Source organism: Odontesthes bonariensis, chromosome 2 (assembly GCF_027942865.1).
Source record: "Odontesthes bonariensis isolate fOdoBon6 chromosome 2, fOdoBon6.hap1, whole genome shotgun sequence".
Classification (NCBI taxonomy): Eukaryota; Metazoa; Chordata; class Actinopteri; order Atheriniformes; family Atherinopsidae; genus Odontesthes; species Odontesthes bonariensis.
The window spans coordinates 6,628,391-6,644,685 of record NC_134507.1 but is presented as its reverse complement, the minus strand read 5'-3'; the positions used below and the strand labels follow the sequence as shown (position 1 = coordinate 6,644,685).

At 43.5% G+C, this 16,295-nt stretch overlaps 1 protein-coding gene across 2 annotated transcripts in view; it reads right to left on the bottom strand.

The window, feature by feature from the left end:
- The window catches only part of adgra1b (adhesion G protein-coupled receptor A1b), a 186,641-nt gene that overhangs the window by 134,737 nt on the left and 35,609 nt on the right, over positions 1–16,295 (bottom strand). For both annotated transcript variants that reach the window (XM_075474661.1, XM_075474662.1), the window contains exons 6-7: positions 15,578–15,741; positions 10,884–11,097 (exon numbers count right to left, since the gene is read on the bottom strand). In XM_075474661.1, the coding sequence (XP_075330776.1) occupies positions 10,884–11,097; positions 15,578–15,741 (378 nt within the window). The remainder of the gene's footprint in view (positions 1–10,883; positions 11,098–15,577; positions 15,742–16,295) is intronic.

The following is a 16,295-nucleotide window of genomic DNA, read 5'->3' as shown; positions in this document are numbered from 1 at the left end:
GCCACGCCACGGGATGTCTGGCCGCCCGCCAGACCACCGCTTCCTGCTGCCACGCCACGGGATGTCTGGCCGCCCGCCAGACCACCGCTTCCTGCTGCCACGCCACGGGGGGTCCGGGCGTCCGCCGGATCACCGCCTGCTGCCACGCCGACGGAAGTCTGGGCGTCCGCCAGACCACCGCCGTCTCCTGCTACGCCGTCTGCGGTCTGGGCGTCCGCCAGACCACCGCCTGTTCCGGCTACGCCGTCTGCGGTCTGGGCGTCCGCCAGACCACCGCCTGTTCCGGCTACGCCGTCTGCGGTCTGGGCGTCCGCCAGACCACCGCCTGTTCCGGCTACGCCGTCTGCGGTCTGGGCGTCCGCCAGACCACCGCCTGTTCCGGCTACGCCGTCTGCGGTCTGGGCGTCCGCCAGACCACCGCCTGTTCCGGCTACGCCGTCTGCGGTCTGGGCGTCCGCCAGACCACCGCCTGTTCCGGCTACGCCGTCTGCGGTCTGGGCGTCCGCCAGACCACTGCCTCCTGCTGCCCGAAGCCGGTACCACGCCCGGTTATGGTTCCCCGTATGACCGGCTTCGAGCCCCTCCCTCCCACCCTCAGACTTTTTAGGGGCGTCTGGGATCCGCCCCTTGAGGGGGGGGCTCTGTCATGCCATGGACTTGAGTTTTATTTTAGGTTAAGTTTTGATGTTCGTATCATGTCCAGGCTTTGCTTTTCAGTTTTGTCATTGTTTTTCCCCCTCACTCAGGTCATTAGTTCACTCACTTCACCTGTGTTTTTTCCCTCAGCTGCACTCACTCCCCAATCACCCTCACTCCCTATTTAGTTTCCTGCCTCACCTTTCAGTTTTGCCGGATCTTTGTTGATGTCAGTGTTACTGTTACTGTTGCTGTTAGTTTCCACGTCATGTTTCCACGCCACGTTTCCATCAAAGTTAAGTATTTATTATCTATGCCATGTTAAGTGTTTTGTTTTGTTTTTCCAAGTATTTATTTAAGTCAAGTATTTTGAATCCGGCTTTGCCGCGCCTTTTGTTTTGTACTTTGTTTTTTTGTTAATAAATCACCCTTTTCTTCGTAAGTCCGCATCCGTGTCCTCCCCTTCTACACCACACGTGACATTGCTAAGCAACATGGATAATTGCCATGGAAATACTGCCTCCTTCAGATACCAACTGTTTGATTTCCAAATACAATTCAGTAGTAGTAAAATACCCCTGTTCCATTTGCATTGCGTGTAAGCTAAAACCTTTCGAGTTCATTAGCTTATGACTTTATCAAACTGCATGTGTTCTTAAAGTGTTTATTACGGTGGCCGACACGTGCAAACGGCAAAACAAATCCAACAGTAAAACACTGCAAGAGAAAAATGCGGCAATCACAAAAACGACCGGAGCACATGCAACGCAAACTTCAAAACACATACAAGAGAGAAACGCTGCAAGTTCACTCAAAACACCAGGCTGCTAGGGGGTCTCGAGCTTTGGGAAAGGGGATCGACTATGGGAGATCGGAGGAGTAACGAAGGAGAAGAAAGTCAAAAGTCCTTTATGTCTTTTTTAAACACTTGGCATAAAGACATAAAGGACAACATACCTTTTGAGTTTCTTCTCCTTCGTTACTATGGTTGATCTCCCCCCTAGTGGCCTGGCGAACTTCTGTTGTGTTTTTCTCTCTTGCATGTGTTTTGAAGTTTGCAGCGCGTTTCTCTCTTGCATGTGTTTTGGAGTTTGCAGCGTTTCTCTCTTGCATGTGTTTTGGAGTTTGGAGCGCGTTTCTCTCTTGCATGTGTTTTGGCGTTTGCGTCGCATGTTCTCCGGTCGTTTTTGTGATTGCCGCATTTTTGTCTTGCAGCGTTTTACTGTTGGATTTGTTTTTCTGTTTGCAATGCGTTTGCACGTGTCGGCCACCGTAGTTTATAGTACACCATGAGTTGCAGTATAGCACACAGTACTGTAGAGAGTTAGTAAAAGCAACCCAGAGAACAGTCCTCCACGGGTGGGGATGTATGTCCACTGACATAAATCATAGTTGACCAGTTCATAATCTACTTTCTGTGTCAATACTCTTTAAATCTGGCACAATCATTTCAGGCTTTAGCCTTTCCCAGCATGTGTTTTACAAGGAACATTGAAACTAAAGCCTGGTTTATAGTCGGTAACGCAAGACGCAACGCAAGACGCAACGCAAGACGCAACGCAAGCCCTTGCGCGGTTGCAAGCCCCCCCTTGCGTGCTTGCGTGTGTCACCTCAATTTTCTAAACTTCACGCAAGACGCGAGCAGAGCTATAGAGTAGCCACTCTGGACGCGAGCACAAGCCACCATCTACATCACATCCGGCGGCGTGTTCATCTTCCGGTTTCATCCCCTAATAAAAGACCGCTGTTTTCAAACGCCAAGGTAGAAAGCGAAGAAGAAGAAGAAGAAGAAGCATGAAATATATTATGTCTATGATGAATCCACTCGAAGAGAGACTTGTCGAAGAGGTCCTGGCGGTGAATTTCCTTTCATCGTAGTAGGCTTGTCATTGAAAAAACCCGCTACTCCACCTACTGTCCTGGCAGTGAATCGCCACGCAGCACACGCAAGCGCCGGCAAAGCTAAATGAAGCATAAACGTCTCGAGCCATTAACACAAGCACAAGACGCAAGCGCAAGGGCAGTTAAAATAAGTATAACTCAGCCTTAACTACACAAACAGTCAAAAACCAAAGACATTCATATCTCCTTGCCCTTCAAGCCGAGGTGTATTTGCCTGACATGGATCTGTGCTGAGTGTGGAAAGAAAATGGAGCATCAAACCCCCATAAGTAAAGCAGCTCTCAGTTTAGTTATTCCCTATTCTAATCTAATCAGTTAATTCCGAATCAAGGTGGAAACTGGAGGGGGGAGAGAAAGACTAGCAGAGCTGAGCAAACAGAACATATTGTGCTCTGTGACTGCACTGCATTTATGATCTGAACGTACAAGAGAAGTAACCCGTTTATGCAGTAACATTTTCTGGAGAAATCACATCACGCTCTCATGAGAACTCATCTCCACTGTTGGTTGTTTTGTAAGAGAAGGAGAGTGTGAATCAGAGGTTGATGTTATCGTTCCCCGCAACCAAACGGGCAGATGCCTTTGCTCTGATGACTTTCTGTGGGCGACTTCTGAAAATGAATAAGATGAGTCCTGATTTCATCTCTGTTGTTTCACTAAAGCTCTATTTTCTGATTGCTTTTCTAAAAGGCCCTAAATCAGATTTGAACGCTTGACTGAGATGATGACATTCTGGACTGCAGAACAAATGTGTGTGTTTGTGACTGACTGACTAACTGACTGACTGACTGTGAAAACATGCGCTATCTAATCTACGATTTAGGCATCCGAGGGCATGTTTAGTTAGTTCTGAAAACTATCATTTAATGCTTTGGACAGGAGCTTTCGGGAGCTTTCTGTGTGGCATACTGGCATAAAAAAAGAGATCATATTATGACTATGACAGCATACATCGCAGGACTTTACATTATGAATTAAGTGCTCTCTAATTTACAATGGTCCATCTCTTTGTATATCTAATAAAAGAATTTGTTTACGGTGATACTGAGAACTACATTTCATACCACGGTTTCACATGATGGATCTGTCTCACACAGTCTCACTCAGTCTTTCCATCACTCACTCTATTTTCTCTTCCCACCTCCTCTTTAAAACAATATCCTTCCTCTTCCAGAGGGCGCAAAGTCACTTTAACTTGTGAATGGGCTTTAAATTGAAACCTTCTGGGCTCAGTCCAAGTAACAGTCAGCCTCTGCAATAAAGTAAGGAGAAAAAAACACTAGAAGAATCTGACATATCATCCAAACAGATATTATACATCTACTGTATATTGTGCGGTAATGTGGAAGACTAAATCTTTTAGTCATGGTTATGAGAATGCATTTGCACAAAATGAATATTACATAGAGACCATCATTCACTTAGTACTTCTCAAAGTCCATACTTCCTAAAATGTTGTACAACAGAGTAAGTAACTGGCCCGAAAAAATTACTGGGCAAACAGTTCAAATTGGGGGGGGGCAAGCAGAAAGTGACACTTCATCACAATTTATTTTGTAAATAGAATGTGTTTTAGACATAACTATGATCCTTTTCTAACCCCTACACCTAACCAAGTAATGGTATTTCCTAAACCAATCGTGGAAGTCCATCCATCCATTTTCTATACCTGCTTAATCCAATTTAGGGTCACTCAGTGGGGTTACACTGAAAGGATCAGATAATTGGCTAAATTACAATAAGAATGAGTTGAGCAAGGGTAATTATCCTTGGATATATGGCGGTAAATGAATCGAATCAAACTCAGGCATTCAAAAATGGCGAATGAAGAGCAAGATGCAGGTACATTTCGTCTGTGATGAGCTGATTATTGCACAAACGCGATGCACAACGGCGCATTCTCCATCGCGTTGTTCGTTTCTTTCTGACGGAGACAACAATTGTAATATTGTCTCTTCCGACTTCTGGTTCATGACCACGGGAAAAAATCTCGAGCATGCGCAGAACGCAAAGTCTAATTCACCACGTGCTTCACCGTCTACAAACACGTTTAATTTGACTTACAACCGAGTTATCTCGGGGTCTTAATCCGATCACGAGTAACCTGATTTGATCCAATTTCTTGTCAGATTAAGGTGTCTACATACACTTAATAACTCAATCTTATTATAATTTAGCCATTTATCCGATCCTTTCAGTGCCATGTCACCCCACTGACTGTTATTGGAAGAGAGGCAGGGTTCACCCTGGATGGGCCGCCAGTCCATCACAGGGCCACACAGAGACAAACGAGACAGACAGCCATGCGCGATCACACTCCTAAGAGACAATTCAGAGTCACCAATCGAGCTAGCATGCATGATTTAGGAAGATGGAGTAACAAATCAAAAGAGACAACCCAGGCATACACCGGAGGAACACGCAAGATTCAAACCAGGAACCCTTTTGCTGTGAGGCGAAGGCGCTAACCACCAAGTCACCGTGTAGCCTCAAACATGGAAGTGAAAAAGTGTTTAAAAAAAGGATCTTTGTGTTATTGATGGAGCATATGTTGGTGTCTTAGCGCAGTGCTTAGCTTTGGGGTGGTACTTTACAGGAAAGCTTTATGAACCATATTTAGGGATTGCTTGGATGACCCATTACAGTTGGACGCATTTTTGGTTGTTTCAGAATGCAGAGGCTGACTGTTTTGGGATCGCTTTCTAAATTCACAAAAAAAAAGAAAAAAAATGTGATCCTGGTCGAAAAACCTGTATTTGGGTTTTTTTTTGCTCCTTCTTCTTCAGATCTTCCTGTACCTTGGTTACAAAGACATATCTTGTAGCCTGGCAAAGAGAATTCTTTTGTTGCAGGAATTCTCAATCTCCCTTACAAAGTAATGCAGATCAAGCGCGTAGATACAGGCTAGAGTAGTGCAACTTCAAGAGCTTTGTAGCCCAGTATCACCAAAAAAATGTTTAACATGGACACAATAAGGTTGACAATTGTAAGACAGCAAAGTATCGCTGGGTTAACCAAACCTTTCACAGCAGAGATCACAGAAAAGCCATTAATTGATAGTGGGAAGGGATGAAGAACATGAAAGAATCTTTCACGTGAAAGTCCCCGACTAAACCCTCCAGGCCCCCCAATGTGCTTTTGTGGAAGTCGAATATGTCAGCTGGGAAGTAGCGTAAATGTAGTCATTTAACAATTTTTAAGCCTTCACTGTAAAACTATAATATGCGTTGGGCTTTGTATGAACAGTATTTCAAAAATGCAAATTCAGAAACCCCTCGCAGCCATCACACTATATCAGAAATGAAGTCCCAGAGCATGAATAGAACAATCAGCTTCATTGTGCCGAAAACAAACCAAAACAGATCACTTTCATCGCTTACACGTGAGCTTTTGGAAAGTAGCTATTCATTGCAAACTGACCCCCTCGAAGATGCTGCTAATAAACTATTTACAGTATAGAAGGTTTTTTTTACTGTTCACCCTGAATAGCAATGTTAAAGATGATGCGGCTGGGTGATTACATGCATGCAAATGTGGGACACTGTGCTGCTGTACTTTTCTGTGTGTATGAACTGTCAGCAGAGGGGACAGTTACATCATTGCTGGACGTGTGCCAAATGTCAAAAAGGCAGGGAAATGTTCAGGGAAATACCGACTCCCCTAAACCAGCAACACAACACGCCCACCTACCTCCTATCAAACGTGAACACGATAAGTGCCTAACCTCACCTCTTCTCTCCCACTGCTCCCTGTCTCCGAATGAAAATGTGACCGCCGAAGCCTTTTTATCTGAGACAGCCTGATCTAAAGTGTCCCTGTAGAGCTGCTGCACCAGGACAAAACAAGAAAAGTAGAGCGGCCTGTTCAGTTTTCTGGAGAAAAAAAAAAGGGTCATTTTCACATCATAAAAAATATGAAGAAATCACTCCGCGCAGTGACAAGCCACACACAAAGAACTGGCCTACATCCACGGTAACACTGCACCATTGTGGAGCAGCTCCCAGAGGACTCATTAGGAGCAGTAATGCTTGTGCACAGATATTCAACAATTTGTTTACATAATGGTGCTTATGAGAGTGTAAACTTTCAATCTGTCCCCACTGCTCAACAAATGTTCCCAAACTGTGACATTTTAATTCCTTTTCTGATCACAGTCGGTGAATCTGTGTGTCAATGCAGCCCGGGGTGGCATTTCATTATAAGCTCAATAGGTTTTCAAAATATTTTTATGCTAAAAAGAGTTCATACGCACCTTGCACACACACACAAGCGCACAGTGACATAATTCACTCTGATATAATGAACATAATATTCCCATTGTAGCAGCATCCATCAAATCATTTCCACGGTTGCCAGAGCAAATGTTGCCGCATAAAAGCTTGTAAACAAAACTGCTGGATTGAAGACAGAAGTGAAAAAAAAACATTCAAATAGTCCAACAGAGGCTGAAATTTTTGAAAAAAAAAACACCTGTCAGATTGAATCAGACTGGCCTTTGAGTCCTGTGTTTGAACTTACTGTTACACTCAATTTACCCTTATTATAGTTACGGTAACATGTAACAATGGTTTAGGCTGCTACAAGCTCCACATATGGTCTCAATAGATCAATCAAAAATTGGATTCCTGTGCTGATTTTTTCAGGAAATATATCCATACTATATATCGATATACTGATTAATATACATATGACATTTGTTCCCTGAAATCACCATCTTTTTAAGATCTTTTTTAGGCGTTCATTCATGTTGTGAAATATCTCTCAATTAGTACTTGAATAAATATAAAAGACTATTAATATCTTTGGAACAACCTACTTTGCAGATTAAAATATGTTTTATTCACTCAAGAGATATTTTAAGTGGTCTTTGGATAGTAGAAAATTTGTAGAACTCTGGGACATTTTCATAGGACCTTGATAGCACAGCGTTTTTAACCTTTCACACTGCATGATATCTGTTATTCATGTGCAAATAAAACTAAAATATTAGATATGTGTAGAATTTAAGGAAATAAAGTTAGTTTAAGAGCAAGAATGAACCATTCGATGTATAAAAATCAATTATAAAGAGCTTCAAAGACATAACACGCAAAGACAGGAAGGATTAGCAAAGAAGCAGAGAGAAAAGATTTCCTCTTTTCTTTGCCTTCAGTAATATCTCCAAACCAGGTTCTTCATTTTGTGCAAGATTAGCCTGATTAAAAATGGAGAGGATTAAGAAAGATGCATCCAAAGTGTCTGCTGCAGTTAGCTACAGGGCCCTAAAATGTTTGATTAATGAAACATGAATCACAGGCTGGTCCCACTGCTCTAGCATAGAGCTAATACTGGAAGTTTGGCCTGACACCATTACTCAGCAGGAGTTTGGCCTACGTTGCAGAACCATCGGGCCTCATGGGGCCTGTTTCTTTGCTGCTGCTCCCTGTGAGCAATGTAAACGGAGCAGCTTATCATCCCACCTCCGCCAGCAAATGAGAGACCGTGATGACAGAGCACAGTGTGAAACTAGGAGGGAGCTGAAACATCTAAAAGAAAAAAAAAAGAAAAAAGAATGCCATAAAATAATACACAATAAAAGTCACATTTCACATTAGGACTTGATCTTCTGCCATCTCAATGAGCAAAAGATCCGTCATGTTTTGCAGTGTCTGCACACAGGCTGCTGGCCTGACTCAGCCTGAAGTGGGATAAAGCAGAATTCAGTTGCTAAATATTTGGGTTCACCTTCAAAGGAGGTCACTTTGCTGAGGCTTTAATTTCTCTGCTCACATTGCTGCGACACTGTGCGACAAATCCAGGCGGCGGGGTTTTTTAAGCCACGCGTTAAATCCTGTGTATTCAGTCTTTTCCCCTCTGATGGGCCATACGGGGCAAGGCTGACTGATTCAGAGGACACTTATCCAAGGTGAACGCCATCAACATGGACACAAATGACTAACAGATTGCCTACTGTTGCTAAACAATCTTTGAAAGCATCTGGCATATCAACTGCCAAAACATTGGTCAAGTTTTATTCATTTATTATTCATCGACTTTTACATAACAATTGCTGGAACGGTAAAGCCAGAAGATTTCAGCACACAGCTCAACACTGCGATATAAGATACGGTGGAGAGGGAAGAGTGAACTTAAACCCGTCCGCCGCAGATTGTTTTTGTTGGATCAGACTCTATTCTACACTCATCAGCGATGGAAATAATGTCTGCTCTTTGCAGGTTTCTACGGGAGGGAGACATCGTTAGGTGCCAAAAGAAACATGACCCAAATAGGTTCCACCTGGGGGGAGAAAATTGCATTATTTGTGGAGGGGCAGTTGGTAATTACAAGAGGGGCCCTTTGTCAAAATGAGGGTGTGAAGACATTTGTTGGGACACGTAGCTGCAAAAGTTCAGCGGCATTCATTTTGATTAGGAGGAGAGATGGACAAAGTGCCGTTTGGGGTGATGAGATTCAACAGACCAGCCAACACAGAGGCTCCACTGCACTCCTTCAAACAATGACCCGAACATGTTGGGCATCTCAGTTGGACGGTCGTGACTTCAAACTTAAATCTCACTTCTTCTGATGTCACCATACCAGTGGATTTTTTTTGCTTCTCTTTACGTTGAGGGGTGGAACTGAGCATTCGGACGCTATAAAGTAAAGCCGTGTTTAAATGGAGTTAGATGCAATCAAAGTGCTCAAGGCGGAGCTGCGGAGTCAGTTGCTCAGACAGTGCTCGTTAGGTCGACGGTCTGCATAACTGTCAACATTTGGAAACAGACAGTTTAGTTCGGAAATGAAAAGTTTTTCCTTTTCCTTTTACATTTTCATGTTACACTGTGACCGTGTAGCAAGAGTTGGATCTGAATTTTCAGTCCATTTGCTTTTTGGTAGCTGAATCCATGTGGCATAAAACATTGTGTTTTAATTTTGAAGCAGATTATATTCTGCATGCAAAATATCAACTTGGAAAATAAGCAGTATATTTGGCCACCAGATGCCATTCAGTGGCTATAAATACACATTTCTGGGGCATCTGGCAGCTAAACTGGTGAAGGAGTTAGTTAACATACAAAGACTGAAAGTCCACATGACAGCAGACGAGCCCCTGATTCTCGGCCCGTGGCCCCTTGCTGTGTGCCATTCCTCTCACTCTCCGCGTCTCTCCACAGTCTCCTAGAGCCTCAAAATCCCATCACACGGAATTATAAAGAAGCATAAAGTCAAACTATGCCAGTCATAGTTAACCAAAGTTAACTGTAATACCTCAGTCTTCACCACTGTTGTAATGTTAGGCCCTGAGAGAAAGGTGACATAAACAAGAATTACATTCTAACTTGTTATTCACTGTGCTGCACCACAGCTATGACTGGGAATGATTACCCGTAATATGGTAGGCTATTTTGAAAGAAAAAAAGTGTGTGGCATTCAGAGCAAGAGGACTTGATGGACTTATCCAGAAACTGAGCTGAAAAACTGTTGGTATTCCTGTTGCCAAATGAACCACACAATAAGAGGCATTCCGACCCTGTTGACACAGGGAAACATTTTTCTGTCAGCTCTCCGTCCATATTTATGTTTGAGAGGCCAAGTCTGAACCGCCAACAGTTAAAATAATCAACAACAATGTGCTCCTGCATCTGCACCCTGTTGCCTCAGTGTAACGTCAAATACGGTAACGATAACCCACACACAGGAATCCACACACACACACACGCCGCAGACCACCATGAAAACAAAGACAGGAAGAGGCTTGTGGCAATGTTCACCATAAAATAATGTGCAAACGCTTGTGTTGTCGCTCTACTCTGTCGCTGCAAGTGTGATTCAGCATCTGTTCCTTTTAGCATGTGATCAGGTAGTGCTCTGCCAGCGATTCGGGGGGGTAGAGGGGGGGGGGGGGGGGGGGGGTGTCGGGTTTGGCTGGACAGCCAATCTCGAGAGACAGGCTGCAGATTGCTCTGAGATGTTGGAGTGCTGCCAAACCAATTTTGTCCTGTCCTTTCAGATCCTTATCAAGGGCACCAATAACTAAAGGTAAATCACGGCTCATACGAGCGAATGAGAGATGGAGAGGAGGGTGCTTCTGTGTGTACACATGCGACGTTGCCTCTGTGTCTCTGACGCCTGGGTGAACGGCGTATAATACAGTGTAATACAAGTGGAAATGTGTTTGATTGTCTGCAAAAGCGTTTCGCAGCAGGAAATTTCAACTTTGCGATCTGCTATCTTATATCCTTTAGAGAGTCTTTGTGTGTCAGTGCAACAGGTCAGTCATCAGCTAATCAGCACTCAGCTCAATACTCCCTAATCCATCCGTCCTCCCTTCCTCCCCCTCCCTCCTCTCCCTCCTCTTTGTGTACCTGGTGAGCAGGCAGCAGTCATGCAAAAGGGTCTCCTCCACATAGATGCCCCGGTCCTCCTGCGTGGTCACTATGTGGCCGTTGTGACGCCAATGCAGCTCCACTGATGCGTCCAGGTGGGAGGCTGTGCACTGCAGGGGGAGCCGGTCTCCACGGAAAACAAGCTGCCTCTGGGAGGGGATTAGCTGGAACAGGGGTATCTCTAGAGGACCATCTACAAGATAAGGAGGATACAGAAGAAAGTCAGGCTTCTAAACCCTTCCCTTCCTCCATAGTGAGGTGGAAGAAAGTAGAGGTCATTCATAGAAGTTACCGTCTACAAATACGACATTACATTATTTGAAATCAGACTTATATCAAACTTGCAGATTCACCCACAACACGTATATTCCTCCTGGGGAATCCATGCATGCACACGTATCCTATATTCATCCAAAGTAAAATAAGACACACCATAAAAAAGTAAGTAGAGCTGAGGTCACGCTCCCACCCATGTGTGAGACAACAGCAGCAGATAAATGGGTGCAGCCTTGAGCACTCCCTGGCCTCTCCCTGACACCAACCATGATCCCAATGGAAGTCTGTTGCATCACCATCTCCATGTTATGTGACTGTGATGAACCCACTAAGATGTACTAGTGTTGCACGTTTCGATTGGCAATAAATAGGATATCCTTTTAAAAGCTGCCAGCACAATATCTTGGCCACTTACTTAAACATTTTTTCAATGCATGCAAGTCCCTGAGCGTGCTCTAAAAAGCAGCGTGATCAAGTGATTTGCCTTCCTCTGTTTTTCAGTGAGACATGCAAGTTTTGTCTACCTGGTAATCCAACATCTCAGTCCTGAAGGCTCTTATTGATCCATGCATTGCTTTGAAAGAAGAAAGTATTGACATATTCTCCGGCCGATGGTTGAATTTCAGCTCACAAGTTGACAATATCCTCGAGCAGGATATCGTCAAGGATATGTTTATCGATGTCAAAATGAAGTCCACTCGGAAAAGAACATCAACCTCAAATGAAACATGGTGGAGGTTTTATCATCCTGTGGAACAGCGTGGAGGGCACTGACTGTATCAAACACATGGTTTTATATGAGGCATCTTAGAGTGAGATGAGTTACCCATGGTCAGAAAAGTAGATCTGAGTTGAAGGTATTGGCTCTTTCAAAGCACATATCCAACAGTGTAAGAAGTCCGGTAGAAAGCATAAAGGTCAATTGTTTTGAATCCGCCATCAATGAGTCTAAAACTAAACTCCATTGAAAACCTTGGAAGAAGCTGAAATTGTGTCATTAACTGCACATTAAGTTTTACCTTTTTGAACACTTAAGTATTCTGAGTCCACAAAATTGGTTAATTTGCATTCATTATGAAGGTGGCAACAATTCTCATTCGTGATTAATCATCATTGGCGATTATATAAGGCAACATGCTTTTGATAGCATTAAAAACTCATTGGAAATGTTAAAGCTGTCATGATTACTCCTCTGTAATCACTTGGTGAACCTGTTAAGTGTGTTGCAACAGAAGTATGAACACAACAGTCGCTGAGGCTTATACGTGACACGCAGCAGAAACAGTATGGGGCCACTGACTGTTGACTTGGCTGATGCCGATAGTGTTGAGCCGTGCATCAGAGTGTGGCTGCTCGCCTTTACCCACAAGACACTGTCAGAGAGAAATGCAATTATTGGTGGTGTGAGCTGGAGCAAGAGACATGGAGATAGGGGCAGAGGCATGATATACATGCCTGTATGTGCTGGAATTAAGAGCACATAAGCATGGCTCAGTCTTAGGAACCAATGTTGATGCATCATGGCTATTAGTGATTTTTTTATTTTTATCTAGTACATCCAAATTCAATACTTGCACACAGATATGACTTCTCTATCACAACACAGCCACATCCTAATTCATTGCCCTCAGGATTTACAAAAGTAAAAGGTTTGGATGTATTCCAGTGCCAGGTGATTCAAATATGTCACAGCGATGCTGTTTCCTATTCAGCTGCTGTATCATTCTCGTTGAATTCATCTGACACGTTCGTTTACGAATTTAGATGTATCTACATTTTTAAAAGGGCAATTGTAACATCGGGACCTGGCTACACATTTCTCTTTTGAAATCTTCAAACAATAAAAGCTTTACAAAAAAAAATAATCATATATCGTATTGCTGAGTATCCTCCAAGAAGATTTTTTCTACATCTCCTGCATTTACATACAGTCAAATGTGTCTTTCCCAGTTTAGATTTTGATCCATGCAACACTATTATAAAATTGAAACAAGTAGATATTCTCATTCTTATACTGATACCCCTCAGCCTCCTCCTCCAGTCATGGATGACCTCTTTCTGAAATCAAAGTAATCTAACAGAGGTGCATGACTGAATATCAGCGACTCATAACACGGACTATGTTGAGGGATATTCGATTAAAGTTTTGGAATAATTAAATCATCTGAGGCATGCAAAGGGCTTAAGGGCATAGACCTACATGCAATATTTCATTTAATGACATGCCTATGTTGTGCGCCTGAACCACTGTGTCATCATACAATAAAAACCGCCCCATGAGGCAGAATTCTTTCAGACAGTGCCTAACGTGCTATGTTAGCTCTGCATGCGCTCCATGCCTGCCTGTTGCTCTCCAGCCAGCAGTGTTAAAGGTGCAGAGGGCCATAGCTTGATGAGTCTAACAGACACCTCTGACCCCAACACAGGAAGCACCTGATTCTGTCAGGAAGCAGCACACGCTCCTCTGTTCCCTCTCATTTGCAGGCAGCACCTGACCTGTATTATATGAGGGACAAGGGCTCATAGTTGGAATGTTAGGGGCAAACATCTGTTAGTCGTCACAATGGCGCCGCCGGAGAAAGACAGAGGCATCTTCTATGACATACCTTAACAAAAACAATGGGTGGGGTGCTGGTATCAGTCAAGTAATATTGATATTTTTCATTGGTATGTGAGATTGGATGAGGGGTATATATAACTTATCCCATCATCTTTCTTGACAATAAGAATGTGGTATCAACACCTGATTTCCCTTACAAAGTGCAGCCGTGTCGAAATAACGAGCATCAAATAACACTAAAAAGTCTGTTAGTCAGAGCAGCGTAGTGTATCCAACAGAAAACCGGTTCTTGCCAAGTAAAAGAATAAGGTAGTGGAAGATGGAGTTGTACTGTGCAGTGCCGAACGGAGGCCAAGTATGGCAAGAGCAGGAAGCCCATAACGTTATCACTGTAATCCCATAAAGGATGCTTCAGGGCCTGAAAGGAGTGCTCTTTCTCCGGCTGCTGGATTTCTCTCTTGGCTCTTACTTGGCTCACACTAGACTGTGCAGAATTACCCTGTAATTGCTTTGGATTGTTTTGTGTAAATGAAAAACACATCCAGTTAGGATTACAAGAAATAATGCAATTTGTAAGGGTGGGACATGTACACGGTGTGCAGAAGCAAACATTTCACCTGATTAGTCCTCTGCAAGCTGTGCCACATCATGCACACACAGCACATCTTCATGTAATGCACCTTTTTCTTTTTTTCTTTTTTAAACACAAACACAAAGCCATACCTCCAACATCAACTAAAGGTTTTCTCATTCCAGTGCAATGTACCCTGCACGATCAAGATGTAAGAAAGGAGTGGTGGATGGTTCTATCGCATATGAGATACAATTCCCCTGTGGACCACAGCATGAAGAAATAAAATAAAGAAACAGAGGGAAGACCGAACGAGGGAGGGAGAGAGGTTGGGGAAGGCTGCCTGCACAGTCTTTGAGATTAAAGAAAGTACAGACCGTTAGATTTCTCTTCACTGTTGCTAAAAGCTTACAGCTGGTAAGGAAGTCGTCTTGCTTTGCTTAACAAAAACTGTTCAACACACCCACAGGTACTGACCCCATATTAACATAAGTGGCTTAATCGGTCCGCCTTAGACTTCTGTATGGTCCAAAAACTGGACACCCGGTGCAATTTTCTCTTTTCTCTTTCTTTCTCACCATTGCTTTCTTGCTGGATGCAAGGGCAATTTGCTACATAGCTTTTTATATGAGGGATTACCCATTTTCCTGAAGAACAGAGCGTGGCACACTTTATCTGCACTTTGAGGATTTGTTAGTTGTAACACCTGTGGCTACAGGTGTTATAAGCTTCCATCCTCTGGGCTTTGGAGGCTATGTCTGCAACCTAAAGTAGCGGCACATATCCAGGAAAAGGAAAAAACAACCACACAAGGACCATTTTCTGAAGCAGGTTTTCTCTCTTGCACTGTTGTGCCGATTTATTGCCTTATATGAAGTTTCTATTCTAAAATGACACAGAAAACAAGTCAGATTAATTCGTGCACTTGCATAATTTGGGGATTCATTACATTCAGTCGGTACACCTAATTATCAAAAGTGAAAATTATGTAGAGGATTATCCCGGGGAACTGCGGGAAATCCAGTGCTAAAAATGATGCAGAAAAACTCACGGCTCTCAGTTTTAATAGGTATGTGTGGAAATGCTATTAAACTGTCAAATGCTAAAATAAAATGTCACATGGCAAAAAGGAGAGTCAGTTCATCAATACCTTTTTTTTTTTAGTGTTAGTTTGCCATTTGTGAAATGTTGGACTCATATTTGAGACGCAACAAACGACACCAACTTTACGCCAGCCCCACATCAAGATGGAAATGGAGTTCTTACCACAGCTGAGCTGATGTTCTCGCAGGTTGCGAAACTCCAGGCCGTGGAGGTGAGTAGGGAAAATGCAGACTGTGTGGTTGCCAATCCTCACCGAGTTGTGTCGAGCCCAGAGAAGCAGCCACTTCAGCTGGCAGTCGCAGAACAATGTCTCAGTGCTGAAGTGCCTGGTTAGAATACCAGCACACAGTTATAGGCCATACTTTATTTATCCAACAGGCTTTTGCTACAGCAGATATTTGACATGCTAGGAAAACAGGCGTAACTCATAAAACTAATTAAAGGGGAACTCCGGGGCATTTGAAGCGTGTTTCCATTGCTAGAGGTTGTCAAATACTGATAGTAGGACACAGAGAGGTGCGTATCTGCGCTCCCTGTGTGAAGATCGCTCTGTCCGCACAGCATGTCATGCGAGGCTAATACGTGGTGGCTAAGGGGCAAGCGCTAACCCTTCCACGTAAAACAACAACTTGCACACTGCAGAAACGTCACACCACTTTATAAACCATCCGACAATAAAGTCACAAGCCTTACCATCAAAACCATATGCATGGTTCTCACATTACTGGCATGGGGACGTTACAAAACAACATTATAAACAGCATGTCACTCACCGGCTGGTTGTAGGCTCGCGCATGTGAAAGCCCAAAAGAGTCGATGGAGAATAATCCCATATACAAAACAATTATCTTCTCTAGAAAAACTGCGTTCAAGTATTTAA